Here is a 26,163-nt window from a genome sequence, read left to right as displayed (position 1 = left end):
TTGAGCAAGCAGTAAAGGAAACAAAAGAAAGATTCGGAGTAGGTATTAAAATTCATGGAGAAGAAGTAAAAACTTTGAGGTTCGCCGATGACATTGTAATTCTGTCAGAGACAGCAAAGGACTTGGAAGAGCAGTTGAACGGAATGGACAGTGTCTTGAAAGGAGGATATAAGATGAACATCAACAAAAGCAAAATGAGGATAATGGAATGTAGTCAAATTAAATCGGGTGATGCTGAGGGTATTAGATTAGGAAATGAGACACTTAAAGTAGTAAAGGAGTTTTGTTATTTAGGGAGTAAAATAACTGATGATGGTCGAAGTAGAGACGATATAAAATGTAGACTGGCAATGGCAAGGAAATCGTTTCTGAAGAAGAGAAATTTGTTAACATCGAGTATAGATTTAAGTGTCAGGAAGTCATTTCTGAAAGTATTTGTATGGAGTGTAGCCATGTATGGAAGTGAAACATGGACGATAACCAGTTTGGACAAGAAGAGAATAGAAGCTTTCGAAATGTGGTGCTACAGAAGATTGCTGAAGATAAGGTGGGTAGATCACGTAACTAATGAGGAGGTATTGAATAGGATTGGGAAGAAGAGAAGTTTGTGGCACAACTTGAATAGAAGATGGGATCGGTTGGTAGGACATGTTTTGAGGCATCAAGGGATCACAAATTTAGCATTGGAGGGCAGCGTGGAAGGTAAAAATCGTAGTGGGAGACCAAGAGATGAATACACTAAGCAGATTCAGAAGGATGTAGGTTGCAGTAGCTACTGGGAGATGAAGAAGCTTGCACAAGATAGAGTAGCATGGAGAGCTGCATCAAACTAGTCTCAGGACTGAAGACCACAACAACAACAAATGGTTTACCCCTAACATAAGATGAGAAAATTGGGAAAGTCTAAACATTAATATAAATTTTAACTCAAATATCTAACTTTCTTTGTTTTGAAGTTTTGCAAGTATTTAAAAAATATATATTAATTTCTGTTCTAAGTGCCCCAGTTCCCCCTATATTTTTATAAAATATGAGAGGTACAGAGTTTAATTGTGAACTGATTGAGAGTACATGTAAAGTGAAGATTCACCAAAATAATTTTGATGCAAGCTGTAGCCACAAAATAAATAAAAAAGTAACACCACTGGTGACCTTCAATGATCTCATTCATGCAGTGCTGAAAGTCTTTGTTCTCCAGTTTGTGGAGTGAAATGTTGGCCTTCAAAAATGTTTCCACAGTCCTTTGGGCCAGATATTCATAATCGCTCTTCTTTTTTGCCATTTCAAAGCTGTTGCTAATTTTAGACTGCCACTTTATTTGCAAATTGGTCTGCTTCAACTTGTCGTCCTTATGCTTTCCGGTCTGCACATGTTTCACTATAGAAACTCTGATATTGCAGAATTTACAAAACACTGTTAACTTATCAAAAGCATATAAACCATCGATTTCAAATTCTTGCACCCTTTTGGCAGTGGTTACTGTAGGTTTCGGCATTTTCACAGAGCACATGTGTTCGTCGCCGAGTCTATATAAAAAAAAGAACAACAGATGGTAAAAATGAGTATCCGAACGCGGGAAATGCTAGAGCTTCAAAATGATTGAAAAATGCACCACAAACAAAACATGAGTCTAATGAAGTGTACCCCCACTCTAACTCAGACAGCTATGCACATGAGTGAATCTGGCAGCTTTTCTGGACAGATTCTGGCTGCTTTCTCTCACTGCTTATACACCAAAGAGCCATGCTCCAAGTGGCAAGTAGCAAAAAGTGTGAGTAGGCATCACTTATACACAATTTCAACTCTGTGCATGCGCGGAAAGCTGTATGGTAGCTGCTTAAGCGAACCTTATTTCAACAAAATTTGAAATCAATCATATCGATATTAATTAAAATTTTGGTAAGTTAGTACATGCAGAAAAATATGCACTCAGCTTTGAAAACCACAATGATATTGGTATTGTGCAAAATATTGTTTATTCGCAAGGGTTGGCAGCAAGCATACACAAAACAGTTGTCCTGCCAATGAATAGTCTCTGTAAACTTGACTAATGGCTTAAACACAATCATGTACAATATTAATGTGGTTTGCGTGCTATTACAGAGTACACCTTTTTCTTTTTTTTGGATGATTTGAGAATGGGCCCTGATATATGAAATCGGTCATCAATTAAACAAAAGCAACTGAATTTTGAAACTTTGGCTGTTTTCTGCATCAAACTGGTTAACTCAAGTTGCTGTCCTGTTACTAATCCAGCATGCTGGAAATCCAAAAAAATGAATTTTATAGCTGCTTGATTCCGAAGCAGAAATTAATGCTCGGATTTTTTCCTTTACTTTTACTGTAAAAAGTGGTAGAGTCGTAAGCTGATTGATTCATGATGGTGTTGACAGTGTTTGCGCCCACCTCCTTCCAAATATTTGCATTACATTCATAAGAAAAGACCCAGACTGTGTTGACAATGCTACAATGGGAAAAAATACATACTAGCATGCATATTTGCTCAGCATTGTTTGTTTCTAAGAAGTGTAATATGTTATGGCAATTATTTACACCCTGAGTGTGCTCCTGAACTAACTGCCAGAATAATTTTTGGTTTAAGAATTTAGTACAATTTTGGGTGACATTGTAAACCTTCCTTATTTGAAGAGTCTCTACTGTAATATATTGGAGATGTATTCTTTCGTAATACAAATGGTACACTGAATTTATTGATAGCTACAACTCAAGTCCTACTGATGATTCTCTGTATGGAAAATTGGTCCTCCTTATTTTATTACTAGCTGTAACCCGTGGCTGCACTCACCTGTCAGTAGTTTTGCTATGATGAATGATGGTGTGTAAGTAAGCTATTGTATGTGCAAGAACATCAACTTCTCTCACGTGTCTGCCTGTTTGGGTAAGTGTAGCTCATGCTGTGTACCTCCCCAACCCCCCCCTCCCCAACCATAAATGCGTGATGATGCATCACACACTGTTGCTGTCAAGCAGTGCATGTTGAGGGGTGTGTAGGAGCATACATCTATGCACTGCGCTACTGAATTAGCTCTACATTATGAAATATATTTAATCATTTTTTAACATGGGTTATGTTCACTGGTAAAAAAAGATGCTCCACCCCCTTAGGGAGCGATTTTTTTTCTGAAGTACACTAAGTTCTTCCTCAGCATTCAGGCAATCTCCATACCAAATTTTATCAAAGTTGGTTCAGTGGTTTAGTCATGAGAAAATAACATGCACGCTCTTGTGCACACACCCACAAGGATGTGTGAGCGCGCGCGCGCGCGCGCGCGCGCACACACACACACACACACACACACACACACACACACACACACACAGTTCAGCAATTATAATATTAATATGGATTCAGTTTTTTCCTTCATTTCAGTGTCTCGTAAGATATGAGCACAAACTGTTTATCAGTGAGTTCTGCAAAATAGTGCTGTAGTTTGAATCCATGAATCCACAAATAGCTAACTGATATATCGGTGAACAATGGTTACAGCGAAGTAGTGATATCATTCGAGGCTGATACACAACCAGATGTCTTACAAACTACATGTTATGGGATGTTACATACTGACCTATCTGTAGGCATAAGTCAAGTTTGTTATGAGTGAAGTGATGGAGTCCAAATTAAAACCTGTAAAAAGGGCAAAGTGGTCATCACAACATTAATATTAAACATAACTTTGATATTCTTAGGTGGATGCAAACTGCTTTTGGTCTGTGGCACTTATGAAATTATTGATACTCATCCACCAAAGAGTGCCCAATCTAGCTGTTTATTCAAATTACCTCTGCTGGCTTAAGCCCTATATTTGGAATGCTTCAATAGAGTTTGTGATGTATGTTTCCATGTTCCTATTGGATGGACGTTTGGATGAGTTTGTGTTTGAATCTTTGCTCAGTGAGAGCACAAAAAATATGTGTGGAATTGTAAAAGCGATTACTGTATATTCAGACAAATGGAAATTTTTTACTGTTTCAACCAATACTAATATATTTTTAATATCTTGATTGATGCTATTCAGTTTGAGGGCACTCACTGATCAGCAAGTGCCTTTGCACTGAAAAATGTTTGCTTGATTACTGTTCCTATAATCATGTGCCAACATCTTGATGCAGTGACATCCTGAAAACTTTTTAAAAAAAATAAATCAAGGACACCACTGCATTCATAAACCTTTTGTAAGGAAAACTGGAAAGAAATTTACTTATATATCCAGTATGTCAGTCAGTCCTCGTAAATTGTAATGTGAAGCATAAAAATCAGTTAATATATAAACTGCAAATCATTACATTTGTTACAGTATTGCCTGAAGATGATGATTGATCACCTAGAAATTGGATTTGAAGGAAGGCCTCACTGTGGTATTGATGATGCTAGAAACATAGCTAGAGTGCTGATACACCTAATTGCAGATGGTGCGAATGTGCACATTAATGAACGTATACATTTAACAGCAGGTCATAATAAAATGAAAGTTGTCACTGAGGATGGGAACCAGGTAAGAAATAACTGTTTTCCTCTGTATCTGTAGATTATTTGTTTTATTAAAGGGAATTTAAAATTCATTTCAGAGCTTGATAAGGACATTATGTGCACCATGAAGACAGAGCTTTGTTTATTGAATCTACATAAAAAATAATTCCTGCGACACTAAACAAGATAAAACATGGGCAAAAGTAACATTCGTTGGAAAATTGTTGGCTTCTCATTCAAATACCTTAACAAATAAATTTCATTTTTTTTACAATTTCAAATAATACAATGGAATATTTCTAATAATAATATTTATGCGAGACAGAATTGCTGTCCAGGTCTTAACTCCAGGAGGAAAATGTTAACCACTGCCGATAGACACATACATGAAAGTAACAGTGGTGTCATTATCCTAGCTTTTGGAACTATTAATCCCTACTTCAGCAAAGACAGAGGTGTAGAATGGGGAAAGTTAAAAGGAAAGTCATGTCATTCAGACCCCAGGATGATAAGGAGTCGCCTGTAGTGAGGACGAGGATTGACAAAGATTAATGGGAAGACATTGGAGTGTAAGCGGTCGGATGTGCTACCCAAGTTCACTCAATGTTAGTAGCAAAGTAACTCATGTTACTAGTATTGTTATTTAATTTACTTAATTACACTTCAGGTCAAAAGCAAGAACAGACACCACACATTCCTATAAAAGCAGTATCATTAATGAACTGTTCAATGATAATAATAATCATCATCATCATCATCTTTATGCCCAAGTTATCATTGACAAATCTGTCTGCCTCATGTAAGTAATTGTCCGTGATGTTTCTAATTTGTTGTAATTTCACCATTTGTAACAAAAAATAAGCACCAAACCTGTCACCAAATGGTAAACAATTAATATATGGTGCACCATTACTATTTTCTTAAATCAATATTTATATCTCTCACTTACTGAGTATTATTTTCTGTATTAGTCAGAAAGAAGAGTGCTCTCAGTGAAGGAAACTGAAGCAGCCAAGGACACAATGAAGTGGCAGGTAACTGCAAAGTTCCTGGAGAAAACCAAAGATTTAAACTCAGTAGAATGTGAGGACACAACTGGAGAAGAAATTGCTGATCTTAGTACAGACTTTTCCACGTGTCACATAAGTCAATCGTCAGATGACTGCAGTTCATGATGCGTATGTGATCGACTTTTACTTTTTTTGTAGTTATCAGTATGATTGCCCTAGAATTTTTTACAGTATTAATTACGTGTCTGAACAAAATTATTAATCCTTAGTACTGTTCTACAGTTTAAGTGCAAAAAAATAACAGACAAGGTATTGGACAAAAAATTCATCTGCTACCACTGTTCAAAATAATTTTACTGCTAATGCTTTCATTATCAACTCTCTTAATAGCATATCCAATTTGCCTGTCAAATGGTGTAAGTTATCTTGTTACTTGTATGTGTAGATCAACACGCTGAGAAAGAGAAACTTAAACAAGAAATCAGGCCAGACTAAATTTGTGATTATTATAATCACATTCTGTGTCACTTTATTATAGATTTGTACACCAGGAGAGCTTACACACACACAGTTTCACTAGTTGTTGTTGTTGTTGTTGTTGTTGTGGTGGTGGTGGTGGTGGTGGTGGTGGTGGTGGTATTCATTTTCATTCCTGAGACTGGTTTGATGCAGCTCTCCATGCTACTCCATCCTGTGCAAGCTTCATCATCTCTGAGTAACTACTGCAACCTACATCCTTCTGAATCTGCTTAGTGTATTCATCTCTTGGTCCCCCTCTACGATTTTTACCCTCCACACTGCCCTCCAATACTAAACTGGTGATCCCTTGATGCCTCAGAACATGTCCTACCAACCGATCCCTTCTTCTAGTCAAGTTGTGCCACAAACTTCTCTTCTCCCCAATCCTATTCAATACTTCCTCATTAGTTATGTGATCTACCCATCTAATCTTCAGCATTCTTCTGTAGCACCACATTTCAAAAGCTTCTATTCTCTTCTTGTCCAAACTATTTATCGTCCATGTTTCACTTCCATACATGGCTACACTCCATATAAATACTTTCAGAAACGACTTCCTGGCACTTAAACCAATACTCGATGTTAACAAATTTCTCTTCTTCAGAAATGCTTTCCTTGCCATTGCCAGTCTACATTTTATATCCTCTCTACTTCAACCATCATCAGTTATTTTGCTCCCCAAATAGCAAAACTCCTTTACTACTTTAAGTGTCTCATTTCCTAATCTAATTCCCTCAACATCACCCGATTTAATTCGACTACATTCCATTATCCTTGTTTTGCTTTTGTTGATGTTCATCTTATATCCTCCTTTCAAGACACTATCCATTCCGTTCAACTGCTCTTCAAAGTCCTTTGCTGTCTCTGACAGAATTACAATGTCATCAGCAAACCTCAAAGTTTTTATTTCTTCTCCATGGATTTTAATACCTACTCCGTATGTTTCTTTTGTTTCCTTCACTGCTTGCTCAATATAGAGATTGAATAACATCGGGGAGAGGCTACAACCCTGTCTCACTCCCTTCCCAACTACTGCTTCCGTTTCATGTCCCTCGACTCTTACAACTGCCATCTGGTTTCTCTACAAATTGTAAATAGCTTTTCGCTCCCTGTATTTTACCCCTGCCACCTTCAGAATTTGAAAGATGGTAGTCCAAATAATATTGCCAAAAGCTTTCTCTAAGTCTACAAATGCTAGAAACATAGGTTTGCCTTTCCTTAATCTTTCTTCTAAGATAAGTCGTAGGGTCAGTATTACCTCACGTGTTCCAACATTTCTACGGAATCCAAACTGATCTTCCCTGAGATCGGCTTCTACCAGTTTTTCCATTTGTCGTCTGTAAAGAATTCGCGTTAGTATTTTGCAGCTGTGACTTATTAAACTGATAGTTCGGTAATTTTCACATCTGTCAACACCTGTTTTCTTTGGGATTGGAATTATTATATTCTTCTTGAAGTCTGAGGGAATTTCGCCTGTCTCATACATCTTGCTCACCAGATGGTAGAGTTTTGTCAGCTCTCCCAATGCTGTCAGTAGTTCTAATGGAATGTTGTCTACTCCCGGGACCTTGTTTCGACTTAGGTCTTTCAGTGCTCTGTCAAACTCTTCATGCAGTATCATTTCACCCATTTCATCTTCATCTACCTCTTCTTCCACTTCCATAATATTGTCCTCAAGAACATCGCCCCTGTATAGACCCTCTATATACTCCTTCCACCTTTCTGCTTTCCCTTCCTTGCTTAGAACTGGGTTGCCATCTGAGCTCTTGATATTGATACAAGTGGTTCTCTTCTCTCCAAAGGTCTCTTTAATTTTCCTGTAGGCAGTATCTATCTTACCCCTAGTGAGACAAGCCTCTACATCCTTACATTTGTCCTCTAGCCATCCCTGCTTAGCCATTTTGCACTTCCTGTCGATCTCATTTTTGAGACGTTTGTATTCCTTTTTGCCTGCTTCATTTACTGCATTTTTATATTTTCTCCTTTCGTCAATTTAATTCAATATCTCTTCTGTTACCCAAGGATTTCTAGTAGCTCTCATCTTTTTACTTACTTGATCCTCTGCTACCTTCCATATTTCATCCCTCAAAGCTACCCATTCTTCTTCTACTGTATTTCTTTCCCCTGTTCTTGTCAATCATTCCCCGGTTCCTAAATCTCTGTCTCACTGTTGCATAATCCATGTGAAACCTTTCAGTGTCTCCAGGCCTCTTCCACATATACAACCTTCTTTCATGATTCTTAAACCAAGTGTTATCTATGATTAGGTTATGCCCTGCACAAAATTCTACCAGGCGGCTTCCTGTTTCATTCCTTACTCCTGGTCCATATTCACCTGCTACTTTTCCTTCTCTTCTTTTTCCTGCTATTGAATTCCAGTCCCTCTTGACTATTAAATTTTGGTCTCCATTAACTGTCTGAATAGTTTCTTTTGTCACATCATACATTTCTTCAATTCTTTCATCATCTGCGGAGTTAGTTGGCTCATAAACTTGTACTATGGTGGTAGACGTGGGCTTCGTGTTTATCTTGGCTACAATAAAGTGTTCACTATGCTGTTCATAGTAGCTTATTTGTGCTCCTATTTTTCTTTTTTATTCGTTATTAAACCAACTCCTATATTTCCCCTATTTGATTTTGTATTTATAATCCTGTATTCACCGGACCAGAGGTCTTGTTCCTTCTGCCACTGACCTTCACTACTTCCCATTACATCTAATTTTAACATACCCATTTTCCTTTTTAAATTTTGTAACGAGTTTGAGAATGCTCAGCATGCAACTGGTGATGATGGATAATGGCTAAGCACTCAGCAGCAACACACAGCGTGAAGCGCATTGCAAGTTCCACAGTAGTTTAATGCCTGCTAAGCACTAGCCTGCCCAGACTACTGCCGCAGGTAAACACCTCCACCAGCGTGTTTCCCCATACTGTGTCCTATGCACCCTGCCCACCATTGCAGTTTTCCGCACTACCCACACTAGCTCACATCTACCTCCTTCATGATGTCCACTGACAGGGATACTAAATCTTTCCTCCCTGAAAAGGCCATGTAGGATCAAAAATAAGCAGACTAGGGACATGACCTACACTGCAGAGAGTTCCCTGGAGAAACACAAAAGCATGCAACATTATGACACTGGCTCTGCCTGAAGGGCCCAGAGGGGTCCACCAGCAGCAGTGGCAGTGAGATCACCTCCATTGGCGAGGGTTGGGAGGAGGTGGAGTAGGAGTAGGAGGAGGTCTTTGGTGTGACGTCATAAGCGAGTGACTGCGTGTGAGATCGCTCTCTAAGTTTTTATATATTTTTAGGTTTCAGATATATATTTTAACGGTTTTTGTGATAATATTTACTATATAAGTGGCTTATTAGTGGTTTCTTCATTCACCTCTGCCTTTCTTGTGTTGTGACCTGATATTTGTGAGTGTTTCGTATCGAGCAACGTAACCTCTTACCTGTGTTTACGTTCCGCGCTGACCAGTTGCAGCTGTAGCAGCGCATCGAAAGCTAAGTACTAATCAATTGTTTGTGTATAGTGGTTTATTTAGGAACTTTAGTAGTCTTCAACCGAAGTTTTTTGTGCTTTCTGGTGAAATAATTTCAGAAGAACCTTTTGGGAACTGTTTTCAACTTCATTACTGTGTCATTAGACATTTGATTCTCTTTCTGTATTAGTCTTTTGTTATATTCACATTTGTTGTTTATTAATAATGAACCATGGACCTTGCCGTTGGTGGGGAGGCTTGCCTGCTTCAGCGATACAGATAGCCGTGCCGTAGGTGCAACCACAACGGAGGGGTATCTGTTGAGAGGCCAGACAAACATGTGGTTCCTGAAGAGGGGCAGCAGCCTTTTCAGTAGTTGCAAGGGCAACAGTCTGGATGATTGACTGACTGGCCTTGTAACAATAACCAAAACGGCCTTGCTGTGCTGGTACTGCGAACGGCTGAAAGCAAGGGGAAACTACAGTTGTAATTTTTCCCGAGGGCATGCAGCTTTACTGTATGATTAAATGATGATGGCGTCCTCTTGGGTAAAATATTCAGGAGGTAAAATAGTCCCCCATTCGGATCTCGGGGCGGGGACTACTTAAGAGGATGTCGTTATCAGGAAAAAGAAAACTGGCGTTCTACGGATCGAAGCATGGAATGTCAGATCTCTTAATCGGGCAGGTAGGTCAGAAAATTTAAAAAGGGAAATGGATAGGTTAAAGTTAGATATAGTGGGAATTAGTGAAGTTCGGTGGCAGGAGGAACAAGACTTGTGGTCAGGTGACTACAGGGTTATAAACACAAAATCAAATAGGGGTAATGCAGGAGTAGGTTTAATAATGAATAGGAAAATAGGAATGCGGGTAACTTACTACAAACAGCATAGTGAATGCATTATTGTGGCCAAGATAGAAACGAAGCCCACACCTACTACAGTAGTACAAGTTTCTATGCCAACTAGCTCTGCAGATGACGAAGAAATGTATGATGAAATAAAAGAAATTATTCAGATAGTGAAGGGCGACGAAAACTTAATAGTCATGGGTGACTGGAATTCGGTAGTAGGAAAAGGGAGAGAAGGAAACGTAGTAGGTGAATATGGATTGAGGCTAAGAAATGAAAGAGGAAGCCACTTGGTAGAATTTTGCACAGAGCACAACTTAATCATAGCTAACACTTGGTACAAGAATCATAAAAGAAGGCTGTATATGTGGTGTCACCGCCAGACACCACACTTGCTAGGTGGTAGTTTAAATCGGCCGCGGTCCATGTAGTACATGTCGGACCCGCGTGTCGCCACTGTGATCGCAGACCTAGCGCCACCACCAAGGCAGGTCTCGTGATACGAGAGTGGACTCGACCCCAGTTGTACGAGAACCAAGCTACCGCCCAGTTGTACGCGAACCTAGCTATCGCCCCAGTTGTACACGAACCTAGCTATCGCCCAGTTGTACGAAGCCTTTCTCTCTCATTAGCCGAGAGACAGAATAGCCATCAGCTAAGTTAATGGCAACGAACTGGCAAGGAGCCATTTGTATCAGTGCCAATAGCTTACGAGTATTCAAGAGAGATGTATTCCAAGGACCAATAAAAAGATAAGTAATAAGCATCTACATACTTTTCTTCTTATTCATTTATAAGTTCTCATGTTCCAGACTTCACGCCCGTTTGCTTTAGCAGTGCGTGCACTATCGGCTACAGCGTTAGTCTAGCATTCCTTTTCAGCCATCAACTTCACGGTGTCGGCCCAGCTACCGACACAACAGTATACATGGAAGAAGCCTGGAGATACTGACAGGTTTTAGATAGATTATATAATGGTAAGGGATAGATTTAGGAACCAGGTTTTAAATTGTAAGACATTTCCAGGGGCAGGTGTGGACTCGGACCACAATATATTGGTTATGACCTGTAGATTAAAACTGAAGAAACTGAAAAAAGGTGGGAATTTAAGGAGATGGGACCTGGACAAACTGAAAGAACCAGAGGTTGTACAGAGTTTCAGGGAGAGCGTAAGGGAACAATTGACAGCAGTGGGGGAAAGAAGTACAGTAGAAGAAGAATGGGTAGCTCTGAGGGATGAAGTAGTGAAGGCAGCAGAGGATCAAGTAGGTAAAAAGACGAGGGTAGTAGAAATCTTTGGGTAACAGAAGAAACATTGAATTTAATTGATGAAAGGAGAAAATATAAAAATGCAGTAAATGAAGGAGGCAAAAAGGAATACAAACGTCTCAAAAATGAGATTGACAGGAAGTGCAAAATGGCTAAGCAGGGATGGCTAGAGGACAAATGTAAGGATGTAGAGGCTTACCTCACTAGGGGTAAGATAGATACTGCCTACAGGAAAATTAGAGAGACCTTTGGAGATAAGAGAACCACTTGTATGAACATCAAGAGCTCTGATGGAAACCCAGTTCTAAGCAAAGAAGGGAAAGCGGAAAGGTGGAAGGAGTATATAGAGGGTCTATACAGGGGCGATGTACTTGAGGACAATATTATGGAAATGGAAGAGGATGTAGATGAAGATGAAATGGGAGATATGATACTGCGTGAAGAGTTTGACAGAGCACTGAAAGACCTGAGTCGAAACGAGGCCCCCGGAGTAGACAACATTCCATTAGAACTACTGATGGCCTTGGGAGAGCCAGTCCTGACAAAACTCTACCATCTGGCGAGCAAGATGTATGAAACAGGTGAAATACCCTCAGACTTCAAGAAGAATATAATTATTCCAATCCCAAAGAAAACAGGTGTTGACAGATGTGAAAATTACCGAACTATCAGTTTAATAAGTCACAGCTGCAAACTACTAATGCGAATTCTTTACAGATGAATGGAAAAACTAGTAGAAGCGGACCTCGGGGAAGATCAGTTTGGATTCAGTAGAAATGTTGGAACACGTGAGACAATACTGACCTTACGACTTATCTTAGAAGCTGGATTAAGGAAGGGCAAACCTATGTTTATAGCATTTGTAGACTTAGAGAAAGCTTTTGACAATGTTGACTGGAATACTCTCTTTCAAATTCTGAAGGTGGCAGGGGTAAAATACAGGGAGCGAAAGGCTATTTACAAATTGTACAGAAACCAGATGGCAGTTATAAGAGTCGAGGGGCATGAAAGGGAAACACTGGTTGGGAAGGGAGTGAGACAGGGTTGTAGTCTCTCCCCGATGTTATTCAATCTGTATATTGAGCAAGCAGTGAAGGAAACAAAAGAAAAATTTGGAGTAGGATCCATGGAGAAGAAATAAAAACTTTGTGGTTCGCCGATGACATTGTAATTCTGTCAAAGACAGCAAAGGACTTGGAAGAGCAGTTGAACGGAATGGATAGTGTCTTGAAAGGAGGATATAAGATGAACATCAACAAAAGCAAAACAAGGATGATGGAATGTAGTCGAATTAAGTCGAGTGATGCTGAGGGAATTAGATTAGGAAATGAGACACTTAAAGTAGTAAAGGAGTTTTGCTATTTGGGGAGCAAAATAACTGATGATCGTTGAAGTAGAGAGGATATAAAATGTAGACTGGCAATGGCAAGGAAAGCGTTTCTGAAGAAGAAAAATTTGTTAACATCGAGTATAGATTTAAGTGTCAGGAAGTCATTTCTGAAAGTATTTGTATGGAGTGTAGCCATGTATGGAAGTGAAACATGGACGTTAAATAGTTTGGACAAGAAGAGAATAGAAGCTTTTGAAATGTGGTGCTACAGAAGAATGCTGAAGATTAGATGGGTAGATCACGTAACTAATGAGGAAGTATTGAATAGGATTGAGGAGAAGAGAAGTTTGTGGCACAACTTGACCAGAAGAAGGTATCGGTTGGTAGGACATGTTCTGAGGCATCAAGGGATCACCAATTTAGTATTGGAGGGCAGCGTGGAAGGTAAAAATCGTAGAGGAGACCAAGAGATGAATACACTAAGCAGATTCAGAAGGATGTAGGTTGCAGTAGGTACTGAGAGATGAAGAAGCTTGCACAGGATAGAGCAGCACGGAGAGCTGCATCAAACCAGTCTCAGGACTGAAGACCACAACCAAATAGTAGTTACTTCCCTTGTAGAGTAAGTTTGTGATTATTATAGTCAGGTTTTTAACATCATCTTATTGTAGTAGCGGAACTTAGACAAAGTAAAATTTTACATGAGTGAGAAGTGTGGGCTTTGCCGTAGGTTCGTGAGTAGTGGATTGTGGTGTGAGACTTGTTCAAAGCATTTTCCCTGGGGGGAATGCAGTGGGCAAACCAGTGGGCATTCTCGTGAGATCCTTTCCTGGAACTGCAGGTTATGTAGCAAGAGTAAGTTGATAGAGGAGCAGGAGCATAAGATCTGTGCCCTTCAGGTGCCATTGAAAAATGCCCAGGAGGAGCTAGATAGGATGAGGAGGAAGAACAGGGTTGGGGAATGGTAGCTGGCTGTTGGCAAGAGATCTGCTAGGAGAAGAAGATTTTCAGATAGTTTTACTATTGGTGTTTACAATAGATATGACCAACTGTCAGAGTCTAGTGGAGAGGAATCCCTAGTAGCTGCAGATGTAGGAAGTAAGCAGCAGACCTCAGTAGTTACGGCAGCTAGAACAGTTGCAAAGTCGAAGAGGAAGAAGAAGGTTCTGCTGTTAGGTAGTTCTCATGGCAGAGGTGTAGGCCAGCAGTTGCAGGAAGTGCTGGGGAGTGAGTACCAGGTCACCAGCATTGTGAAGCCTAACGCAGGATTGGCTCAGGTGACTGTTAACATAGGGGGGTTATGTAGGGATTTTACTAAAGAGGATCAGGTAGTGATTGTGGGTGGGGCTGGTTATAGTATTGATAGGGATGGGGAGTATGCCATAGATGGTGACCTGGAAAAGATAGCCACTCAGACTGGCACCACGAATGTGCATTTCGTGGAACTGTTTCAGCGTCACGATCGGCCTCATCTTAATACAGCCGTCAGGCGTAATAACATGAGACTTGGGGGTGCGCTGATGACAGAAAGCATGGGTCACATTTCAGTGGTGTCGGTGGAGTCTATCAGCAGGACGCGTTTCACTAGACATGGCATGCACCTCAACAGGTATGGGAAGGGGAGGCTGGCAAAGCTTATAGGTGACAGCATAGGTGGGGTTGGTGGGATCACTCATGGGAAAATTCCTGCAGTAGTGGGTGTTAGAGCTGCACCTTTTTTAGATTGAAGTCAGCTGATAGGTATTCCTGCTTAAGGGAAGTCTCTCTAACAAAGAAACCACTTTTGACAAAGCTTAGGTATCCGAGTAATGAGGGAATTAGTATATTTCATCAAAATATACAAGGCATTAGAGATAAAGTTGGTGAACTGCTTATAGATGTTGACACTGAAATTATTGGAATATCTGAACACTTCTTAAATAAGGAGATAATTCAGAGGCTTCCTTTACCAGGATACAGGTTGGCTAACAGCTTTTCGAGGAGCTCTTTGTGGTGTGGGGGAGTAGCCATGTATGTGAAAAACGGCATCCCATTTGATTCAATTGATGTTTCAAAGTACTGCACTGAAAAGGTGTTTGAATGTTGTGCAGGTGTGGTTAAGTTTAACGGAGCTAAACTTCTAACTGTTGTTATTTATAGATCCCCAGACCCCGATTTCACAACATTTTTGCTAAAGCTGGAGGAGGTTCTTGGTTCACTTTATAGGAAATACAAAAAGTTAGTTATATGTGGTGACTTCAATATTAATTGTATAAGTGATTGTGCAAGGAAGAGGATGCTGGTAGACCTCCTTAATTCATATAATCTTATGCAAACCGTATTCTTTCCAACGAGAGTGCAAGGGAACAGTCGAACAACCATAGACAACATTTTTGTTCATTCCTCATTACTAGATGGCCATTCTGTTAGCAAAAAGGTGAATGGCCTTTCAGATCATGATGCACAAATTTTAACTCTAAAAGATTTTTGTGCTGCAACACGTGTTAAATATAGTCATCAGCTGTTTAGGAAAGCTGATCCAGTTGCTGTAGAGAGCTTAGTAAACCTTATCAAGGAACAAGAGTGGCAAGATGTTTATAGCGCTGATACAGTAGACGATAAATATAATGCTTTTCTCAAGACTTTTCTCGTGCTCTTTGAAAGTTGCTTTCCGTTAGAACGTTCAAAACAGGGTACTAGCACAAACAGGCAGCTTGGGTGGCTGACTAGAGGGATAAGAATATCTTGTAGAACAAAGTGGCAATTACATCAAAACGTTACAAACAGTCAAAATCTAAATGCAGCAGCCCATTACAAACAGTATTGTAAGGTGCTTAAAACTGTTATTAGGAAGGCAAAAAGTATGTGGTATGCAGATAGAATAGCTAAGTCTCAGGATAAAATTAAAACCATATGGTCAGTCGTAAAGGAAGTGGCTGGTCTGCAGAGACAGGTCGAGGATATAGAATCAGTGCGTAGTGAGAATGCCCGTGTTACTGATAAGTCGCATATATGTACAGTATTTAATAATCACTTTCTGAATATAGCAGGTGAACTAAATAGAAACCTAGTCCCAACAGGGAATCATATATTGCTCTTAGAAAAAAGTGTTCCGAGACTGTTACCTGAAATGCTCCTCCATGATACTGACAAGAGGGAGATTGAGTTAATAATTAAATCACTAAAGACCAAGAACTCTCATGGATATGATGGGGTATCTAGCAGAATACTGAAGTATTGTTCTATGTATGTTAGCCCAGTACTTAGCCATATCTGTAACTTTTCCTTTAGGAGTCGTCGGTTTCCTGACCGATTAAGGTACTGAGTAGTGAAGCCACTTTATAAAAAGGGAGACATTGATAATGGTGACAATTTTAGACCTATTTCTATGCCATCGGTGTTTGCTAAAGTTATCGAGAAGGTTGTATGTACAAAGTTACTGGAGCATTTAAATTCACATAATTTGCTGTCAAATGTTCAGTTTGGTTTTAGAAATGGTTAAACAACTGAAAATGCTATATTCTCTTTTCTCTGTGAGGTTTTGGACGGATTAAATAAAAGGTTGCGAACGCTAGGTGTTTTCTTTGATTTAACGAAGACTTTTGACTGTGTTGACCACAAAATATTGCTGCAGAAGTTGGACCATTATGGAGTAAGGGGAGTAGCTTACAATTGGTTCGCCTCTTACTTTAAGAACAGAAAGCAGAAGGTAATTCTCCGCAGTATTGAGAGTGGTAGTGATGTTCAGTCCCAATGGGGCACTGTTAAGTGGGGCGTCCCCAAGGGTCGGTGCTGGGGCCATTGCTGTTTCTTATTTATATAAATGATATGCCTTCTAGTATTACAGGTGATTCAAAAATATTTCTGTTTGCTGATGACACCAGCTTGATAGTGAAGGATCTTGTGTGTAATATTGAAACTGTATCAAATAATGTAGTTCATGAAATACGTTCGTGGCTCGTGGAAAATAATTTGATGCTAAATCACAGCAAGACTAAGTTTTTACAGTTTCTAACTCACAATTCAACAAGACCGATATTTTGATCAGACAGAATGGGCATATTATAAGCGAGACGGAACAGTTCAAGTTCCTAGGCGTTCGGATAGATAGTAAGCTGTTGTGGAAAGCACATGTCCAGGATCTTGTTCAGAAACTAAATGCTGCTTTATTTACCATTAGAACAGTATCTGTAATAAGTGACACTTCAACACGAAAATTAGTTTACTTCGCATATTTTCATACGCTTATGTCGTATGGTATTATTTTTTCGGGTAATTCTTCTGATTCAAAAAGGGTATTTTTGGCTCAAAAACAGGCTGTTCGAGCTATATGTGGTGTAAGTTCGAGAACCTCTTGTCGACCCCTATTCAATAGTCTGGGAATTCTGACATTGCCCTCACAGTATATTTTCTTTAATGTCGTTTGTTGTTAGCAATATTAGCCTATTCCCAAGAGTTAGCAGCTTTCACTCAGTTAATACTAGGCAGAAATCCAATCTGCATGTGGAATGCATTTCCTTCACTCTTGTGCAGAAAGGAGTGCATTATTCTGCTGCGTCCATTTTCAATAAGCTACCACAAGAACTCAAAAATCTTAGCAGTAGCCCAAACTCTTTTAAGTCTAAACTGAAGAGTTTCCTCATGGCTCACTCCTTCTATTCTGTCGAGGAGCTCCTGGAAGAGCTAAAAAATTAAGCAAGTTTCAGTGTTACATTGTTGATTTTCTTTATTTAAACTTATGACTTGTCACCTGAATATGTATTTTTATATTTCATTTTATCTGTTACTAATATCGTGTTATAATTTCATGGATTGACTCGTTCCATGATCATGGAGACTACTCCTTAATTTGGTCCCATGGAACAATAAATAAATAAATAAATAAGGAGGAGGATGGGAGGATGGAGGGTGGAGCGGATCCATGGGCTCCACATCGGCAGGCACAGGTTGGAACCTCACTGGGAGTTGTGGCTGCAGGTGACAGGAGGACAGTGGAGTGCATGGAGGGTGTGACAATGAGTAAGCACACTGCTGCAGGTGTGAGCCCTTACCCATAACAGTGTTGTGAACAACCTTACCATCTGACTTACCAAAATATAGTGGTATCCCAATAAGGCATGGGCACAGCTAAATTGCATGGCAGGTCAGCTGCTTCCTTCTGACATCATAATCACAAACAACTGCCAACCTTTGTGGCACACAACACCACCTGGCAGCCACTCCTGCTGCTGGCTGAAGGACCAGGCCCAAATGGCAATCCTGGGTCTGTGGCAGTCTGTGGCATGCATCTCTGGGTGCAGCAAATCTAGGATACCCCACAACTGGCACCTATGCAAAAGTTACGCAAGACTGCACCCATTGACAAGCAGCAAACAGTATTTAGCCAGAAAACTTGACATAGCTTTGTCTTGGAAAGGGGCATACATGCATTAGACCGAGTGAAACAGGGTGGTAACCAGATGCTGGATACTATTGCAAACGTACAAGTCCTCAAATTACCATGACTTAGATTGCCTACCATTATTGGACACTAGGATTCTGAGGGATCCCTCAATGGCAAAAACATCTGACAACACAGGAACAGTGACAGCCAAGTACATGGAGGACAGCTTGCTACGTATGGGAAATTGGACTACACATCGAGCATCAACAACCATAAGCTGCCCAAAAATGGTTTGGCAGAATCTATGTGCACCCTGCCCCAAGGGTACCCCAAGACCGGCATTGGAGAAAACTCACATGGTGGTGCAGTCGGGTTCATGCACAGATCCCACAAGTCCGCATGAGATGTCTCATGTCACGATCAGTCCCTGGCAAGTAGATATGACTTCATTCCAATGCCTTATTTGAGACATACTTCAGTGCAACACATGCAGCAACTAGAGGATGCGAGGACACAACCAACGCTGGGGAATGTCCTCTCAGCAGCATTTCCCCTCTGTGTCAAGCATGTGGAACCCTGGACAATGCTGAGCCGATCACGTAGGCGGAAAAACATATGCACCCGAAGAGACGTGCTACGGCTGACCAATCAGAATAACTGAAACGATTTTCTGGAAAAGCAGGTATGTGGCCATGTTGGTTGCGACTTCATGTGCCATCAGTGGAAAATCTGCTAAGGTTTGCTGTTAGGTGTCATCCAACGTGAACATGAGAGTCCTGTGCTGTTCAGACTCCACATGGGCCCACTGGTAGCTACGATAGTGAATCAGCATTGCTATCCTGTGCAGTGGAGTGGTAATAAATGTCATTGCAACAGTTACTGAGAATGAGGTCCCACCTCTGCATTTGGTGGGCAGCATGGAATGAGAGCCTAATAAAGACACCAGTGGCTTGTGGTCAGTGGTGAGGAGGAACATTGCCCCGTACAGGAAAACGTGAAACTTTTCAACTCCGAAAATAATAGCTAGTGCATCCTTTTCTGCTTGTGAATAATTAGAATAATTATGCTGTGCAGCGGAAAGTGTCTTCAAGGCATAAGCAATGGGCTGTTTGGTGACATCTGGGTTCTGTTGTGATTGGACAGCACGAATGCCATACTGGGATGCATCCCATTTACCCATTGTAGAGGAATCCAGACTGGGAGCTGAGCACAACTACTGCTCGAGAGACTGAAAAGCCTGTTGACAATCTGCAGATTTGACAAACTTAATGCCATTCCAGTGAAGCTGGTTAAGAGCCTGGCAGATGTGCATAGTCCGGGAATGAATTGAGCGTAACACAAAATATTACTCAAAAAAGAGTGGAGCTCCTTGATGTTTTTGGACACTGGTAGTTTGACGATGGCTTTGATGCGGTTGTCTGTAGGAATGAGACCATCTTTACTAAGCACTTGTCCCAAAAAAATACATCTTTGAGGAGAAAAAACTGCACTTCCCCAGTTTACAATAAAGGCCAGTCTCCAAGAGGTGTTGGAAAACCGACTACTGGTTTTATAGATGTGGGAAGTTCAGCACGGGTGAGGACGGGCAGCAACACGATGCGCTGCACTCCAATCGCCAACACACACCAATCTGTTCAGAGGCGAGGTTGCTTGGTATATCCTGGAGGTCACAGAGGCTTTTTACTGTACACATCTAATTGTGATGCCAGAAAAGGTATCCCTAGGCACCGACAGAATCTCTCACCATTCCGTAGTTTGGGCAACATCAGCTAAAGAAGGGTCAGTCAAGGGCAATGCTCTACTCTGAAGCTTGAGATCAAGAGCTAACCAGTCAGTTATGGCCCACATTAGCGAGTCTGCATAAGAAGTAGCACATTTGGGACACTAAAAACTACAGTTGCGTGAGATGCCTTGCAGATTGGCTATCCAATCTGTATACAACTGCCAGCACCACCACCAGAAGCCCCGGCTCAGTGAAGAGCTTCAAATTTCACACAACTTCATATAAACTCACGGCGCGGGACAACAACAAGTCCACCTTATCAAATGGATTGATGATGTGCAGTAAGAACTGTTGCAGGTAATTCTCCCACCTTTTCTTCAATTCACTGAAACTGACAGACAATTTCAGAGATGGTGGAAGAAATTGCACAGTGGGTGGCAAGGGTGTGAAGCAGGTCCACGTTCTGGTTTATCAGTGCCTGCATCTGCTTATGCTGTTGTTGCATCAGCAGCAGCTGCTGCTGCTCCTTTTGTAGATGCAACTGTTCCTGCCCGCATTGCAAAAATGTCGGGTCTGTGGTGACCCAAGTTAACAGTAAGAAAATGGAAAGCAGAAAAAAAGGAGCATCATGTGCATAATAACATCCTTCATCACCACTTTAGTATCTGCACAGGTGTGAAAACACCACTACACTACACAGTCAATGCTGATACTTCACAGGCCAATGGTGGCTCGATAATAGCCGGAGAGCAGAACCCTTGAGAGGAAAATGAACTTGCTGTGCAAGTCAGTCTATGGCAAGCAGAGATGGGCATGGGACTGACTCAGCACCCAACTGGCGCCAATGGCTAATAGCTAAGTACTCTACAACAACACACGGAAAGATGCACAAGCCAAGGTCCACGGTATTGAAAGATGAGTAAGAACTGGCGTGCCTGGCGTGCTGCTGCCTGCAGGTAAACACCCCCACGAAGCAGGTCTGCCCATACTACACATTACAAGCATCCTCCATGGCAGGATTTAGCACTATCCCACTGCACTACTCATGCCAGCTTGTTTGTCTCCATCCATTGTTATGTCTGCTAGTGGGAATGCTAAAAAGACTTAGCAATCTTTCATATGAATCCTTTAATGAGCTAGAATTAGAGGGCATGCATGCAAACCTCCCCCCCCCCCCCCCCTCCTATTCCACCTACACACACACACACACACACACACACACACACACACACAGTGAGCTGAACACAAAGTGCCAGGACTGCAGTTGAGCTTGTAGATGAATTAGGGTGGGAATCATTAAAACAAAGGCAGCGGGATCTTCTTGTGACATTTCAGTCACCAACTTTCTCATCTGATTGCGAAAATATTCATTTGATGCCCACCCACACAAGGTGAAATGATCATCGTGATAGAATAAGAGTAATCAGAGGCCACACAGAAAGATTAAAGTGCTTGTTTCCTCGCTCACTGTTTGAGAGTGGAATGATAGAGAAAGTGCTTGAAGGTGGTTCGATGAACACTCTGCCAGGCACTTAATTGATAATTGCAGAGTAATCATGTAGATGTAGATTGGTTTGAGGGATTGTGTGCATGTACACCCACTAACTAACAGTCTCTCCTTCCTATGTCCTGTCATCCCCCCCCTCCCAGCCCACCCCTCCACGTCATTGTCATCAGCACACTGCATGAACTAACTACCTTTGGTGCTGTGTGCCCACTGCCTCTTCCTTCTGCATTTGTGTACCATTCTCCTGTTATTTCCCACCTGCTACCCCTTTCTCCCTCTTCCTACACAACGCCTCAAGTGCAACCGTCAATGACTCCATGCTTCTACTATCCAGTGAATGGTTTTATTTACTCCTAAATTATTTGAACTTTCCTTACCATATCAAAATTAATACCTGAATCATTTGTTGTCTGTTAGTAACATGTTCACCAATTTTCATTTATGTGTCAGATATGGTTCGCACCAGGTATCAGTATACCTATGTCACAACAAAATTTGCAATCGTAGTGAACCTATTTAATATGTTGTATGTCAAAAACAGAAACAATATGAGTTTATTTTTATTCCTGTTGATTTGTGTGTGAAGATGAATTGGGTTTTGGTTATGTTGATAAGATTCAAACCATTGGTGGGAATACCATGTGTCCCGTACAGTAGTTTACCTGCCAAAGTATAATGATCTAAACAACAAATTTTATTGTGTAGCTCAGCCAAAACATCATTGCTGCATTCAAATATTAATCTCCATCGAAGAAAAAAAGTCTGCTAAGTGTGGTAGCTTCATTCAATATCTACCTGCATAGCACTTTGTTGTGAGATCTCCAATCTTTGTTGATAAATTTTCATTTAAGAAGTGAAAACATTTCAAGAATAATTTGATGGTGATGTGTTTCCTGTATAGTTCTAATGGCATTTCATGTACTTCCACCAGGAAAACATTAGGTGGAGTCAATCTGAATGCTCCAATACAAACTCTGATAGCCTTATACTGACACTTACCTAGTTTCTCTAGTCTATTTTGTGTTGCAAAACCATAACAAATGCATCCATAATCCATGTAAGGTCTTATTAGTGCACAATTAACCTAGCTTTGCTTGAATCATGGTACTAAATTGTTTTATTAGTAGCATCAGTATTGGTGAAAACTTGACAGTAATTTTTCATACACTGACAATGTGGATCTAGGCTCCTGCCATTTGTATAGTGTCAGTACATAGGTGTTACATTTACATATAAATATGTGTCTAATAGATACTAACTTGTATTTCAGGATGCAAGAGGATATATTTTTATAGCTGCCATAGCTCCTCTGGCAACTGCAGTTGTGTTTTACCTTTATTCGCAGTGGGTGTTGTGAAGAAGACAAGACTGGTGTGATGTGCTATTTGAGTTGTACAGTACAATTGACTATGTTTGTACAGAGAAAAATGTTTTTTCAATTCTTGTTACTTTATTCTTCCTGTAATACAATTTTATTGAAATCTGTGTTTCATAAAATGGATGCTTCTGTTGAATTGGTGAGTGTTTAACCTCAACCTTTCTTCCTTTATTTTGCAGATCACCAACTGTACAGTTTATTGCTGAAAACACAATTCATCTCAAACACTTTTATATACACCCAGTATAGCAGGATTCCACCTGCCACCATACGTTAGTGATCATTGCACACTGAAACCTAAAACAAACAAAACGTGGCATGAATAATCATATCAGAAGGAAATTACCAGGTGTATCCGAGTAATGCCGACATATACATTGTCTCAACCCAACTCGACTTGGTCAGAAACTGCTGACTGACTGCATCGCTAAGTGCTCATGCCCAGCAACAACATTGACACACTCTGCCAAGGATTGTCACTGGGCAGTGACTACTCTGGAATTCTGGTCCTGGTTAAACCTGTGGTAGATGCATTAATGTAATATACACCCTGCTGTGAAGCAGATAGATCACCAATATATTGATGTGGGAGGATATAGAAACCCTCATATATCCCGGATGTCAAAAAATAAATTTTGCATGGAAATTTATGGTGACATAAAGTTTCAGTGTAAGATTAATCAACCAAGAAGGGCCCCAGTGTATAGGAAATACAGAATAGATAATGTTAAATTTACAGGGATTGGAACTGTTTACACTTAACAGCTATCACCACTTGAAAATATATTTCTAAATCATAGGTATGTATAACATTACTGAAAAAAATTTCTCATACGATGTTCTTGAAAATGTTGCCACAAAAAGAAAAAAAAAAAAAAAAAACAGCTATTTGCAGCCACTGTGCATGAAAAAGAACAGTTGTACTTAACATGAATGTCACAATTCTCTAACTGTAACTGCGCAATAAACAAATGTATATTTTGATTTTTATGAATAGTAATTAACAAACTAATAAAATGTATTTATTAACTAATGAATTATTAACTACTCACAATTAAATGAGTTTTTACAGAAGAATATAAATCAGCACATCTTACTTTATTTTGTCCACCTTTCTTTATGCAAGCTCTATTAGGATTAACAAACTTTGTATCAAGGACAGTAATGTCTCATTTGTTTTATCATGATAAATAAATACTAAATTTTTGTGTGGTAACAGAACAAAAGTAAGTTAATAAAATGTGTACGCAAGATGTATTAAGGTTCTAATTTAGAAACACAAATATTAATAATTAATAGATTCAAAAGGGGGGGAGGGGAAGAAAGTAGAAGGTGGCAGAGCTATGTTTGTGGCATGCAGTTTACAGACCTAATTACATACACACATTAAAATTTGAAATATCCAGATTTACGCAAGTTGTATGGCACTACAATTCACTGCACTTGTGGGCACTCTGCTTTATAAAGAATCTGACTGACACTGTAAATACATCAAACAAAATTGAGACTCGCATCTTCAGTATGTTATACAGACTTTCTTGATAAACAGACTGCTCTCATGCTGTCTGCCATGTTGAGAAAATTCACACTGTGGAGTCTGGCATATTGCAGGTTCATGCACCATAGACTAGTCCTGCTCAGTGTGATGTTTGTCAGCTGTTGGTCTTCCGGGTAGTGACATAGTACTGCTTCCATGAATCAGTTGTCTGCACTCATGATGTCACAGTGATGTATCTTTGCATGCTGGGACCTCGTGAACATACAGAGAGAACAGACTGCAGTATCACTGCATATTAAGACACACACACACACACACACACACACACACACACACAGAGTTTATAACAGTGCAACAATGTTACACACACACTCATTCTTGAAAACACTAATAAATCATTACACAAACAAAATTTTTGAAAGTCACCACTAGTTGTTATCACACAAGTGTAACCATGTAATTTCTTCTTCTTCTTCTTCTTCAGGAAATCAGCTTCCAAGTCTCATCCATTTTTTTTCTACATGCACTGTTTTTCGATCTATTATTCCACCTTAAATTTTTCTTCCTACCTCCAGTAAGTTCCAATTGCAGTTTTTGTCATGGCTTAATATATTATGTATACTGTTCTGCCAATCCTTGGACAAATATTTACTTAAAATGTTGTTTCAAATTCTGCAGATGTCGTAACATTTTCCATGCTGAACTTTCCCTCTACGTAGTTCCAAACATACATTTGTTGTGCACAACTGCTCATCCTTTCTGTTCGATTTGGATTTCATGAATGTAAAAGTTTAAACTATCCACTGATAGCAAAATCATAGTTCATTACATTGAAATAACAGTTCTAATTGTAGCTTCCTTGCATCACCAAATCAAGATCCTCTCATGTTAAATTTTAATCACATAAACATTGCAGTTGCATTTGATTTTGACAAATTTATTCAGTTCATTAATGCTAATTTCAAAATCGGAACAACTTTTCATACGTCAAAAATCAACTTGGTGTCTGCTTTACTTTTGTCCCAATGACCTTTGCATGTCAACAGCGGTATCATAAATTACTACACTCTATTCAGTAGTTCGTTGAATTTCTTGCTGCTTTAGTAGTAATTGAGCTGACCTTCAAGCACTTGTTCTTCTTTCTCTTTGTTGTGTTGCTTACTGCGCCCTGAATGCAGTCAGAATGTTTGAAGTTCTTTGGCCCTATGGTGATGTTTTTCAAATCATGTGAATTATTCCTGCAAGTAATTGTGAATATCTAATACCTTTGATACAAAGTTTTGCCCAATATTATTTTAAGTTTTTGGCTATGCTTATAGATTTTTGGTTCAAATTTTGCCCATGATCAGGAATTTTTTTGTTAGTGTTGTCAAGTCTTTTGTTCATCTCCCACTGTTATCTATCCAATTTTCTTAAAAAAATGCATTAACGCATCCTCCTTTCCTACTGCATCAATATGATTGTTGTCTATCACTGCCTCATGTTTTTGTCCAAATCTGAATTTTTATTTTCCACTGCATCTACACTTTGAATTCTGCTAATGAGTTACAATTCATTAATGAGATCTGTAGCAACACTGACCTCATCATTCTCAGTTTGACTAGCTGTTGTTGTTCAACTATATATTTATAATCAAAGTTACAGTCTATATCATATTTACGTCCAAGATTGATCGAAGAATTGAGGTTCATGAACTATATGGTTTATTACTGAAAATGTTACTCATCTCAAAATTTCTTACAC

At 39.8% G+C, this 26,163-nt stretch overlaps 1 protein-coding gene across 3 annotated transcripts in view; it reads left to right on the top strand.

The window, feature by feature from the left end:
* LOC124794971 (3'-5' exoribonuclease 1-like) overlaps positions 1-23,058 on the top strand; it is a 109,224-nt gene extending 86,166 nt beyond the window's left edge. Inside the window, exons 5-7 of one of the 3 annotated variants that reach the window (XM_047258700.1) lie at positions 4,317-4,514; positions 5,461-5,523; positions 22,815-23,058. In XM_047258700.1, coding sequence (XP_047114656.1) covers positions 4,317-4,514; positions 5,461-5,523; positions 22,815-22,901 — 348 coding nt within the window. In that variant the 3' untranslated portion in view covers positions 22,902-23,058. Of the gene's footprint in view, positions 1-4,316; positions 4,515-5,460; positions 5,668-22,814 lie in introns of all 3 variants that reach the window. The other 2 variants (XM_047258699.1, XM_047258701.1) reach the window with 2 other exon arrangements.
* The last annotated feature ends 3,105 nt before the right edge of the window (positions 23,059-26,163 follow it).

Source organism: Schistocerca piceifrons, chromosome 4 (genome assembly GCF_021461385.2).
Source record: "Schistocerca piceifrons isolate TAMUIC-IGC-003096 chromosome 4, iqSchPice1.1, whole genome shotgun sequence".
NCBI lineage: Eukaryota > Metazoa > Arthropoda > Insecta > Orthoptera > Acrididae > Schistocerca > Schistocerca piceifrons.
Note: the sequence above shows the minus strand (reverse complement) of the source record. Positions and strands in the feature narration are given on the sequence as shown.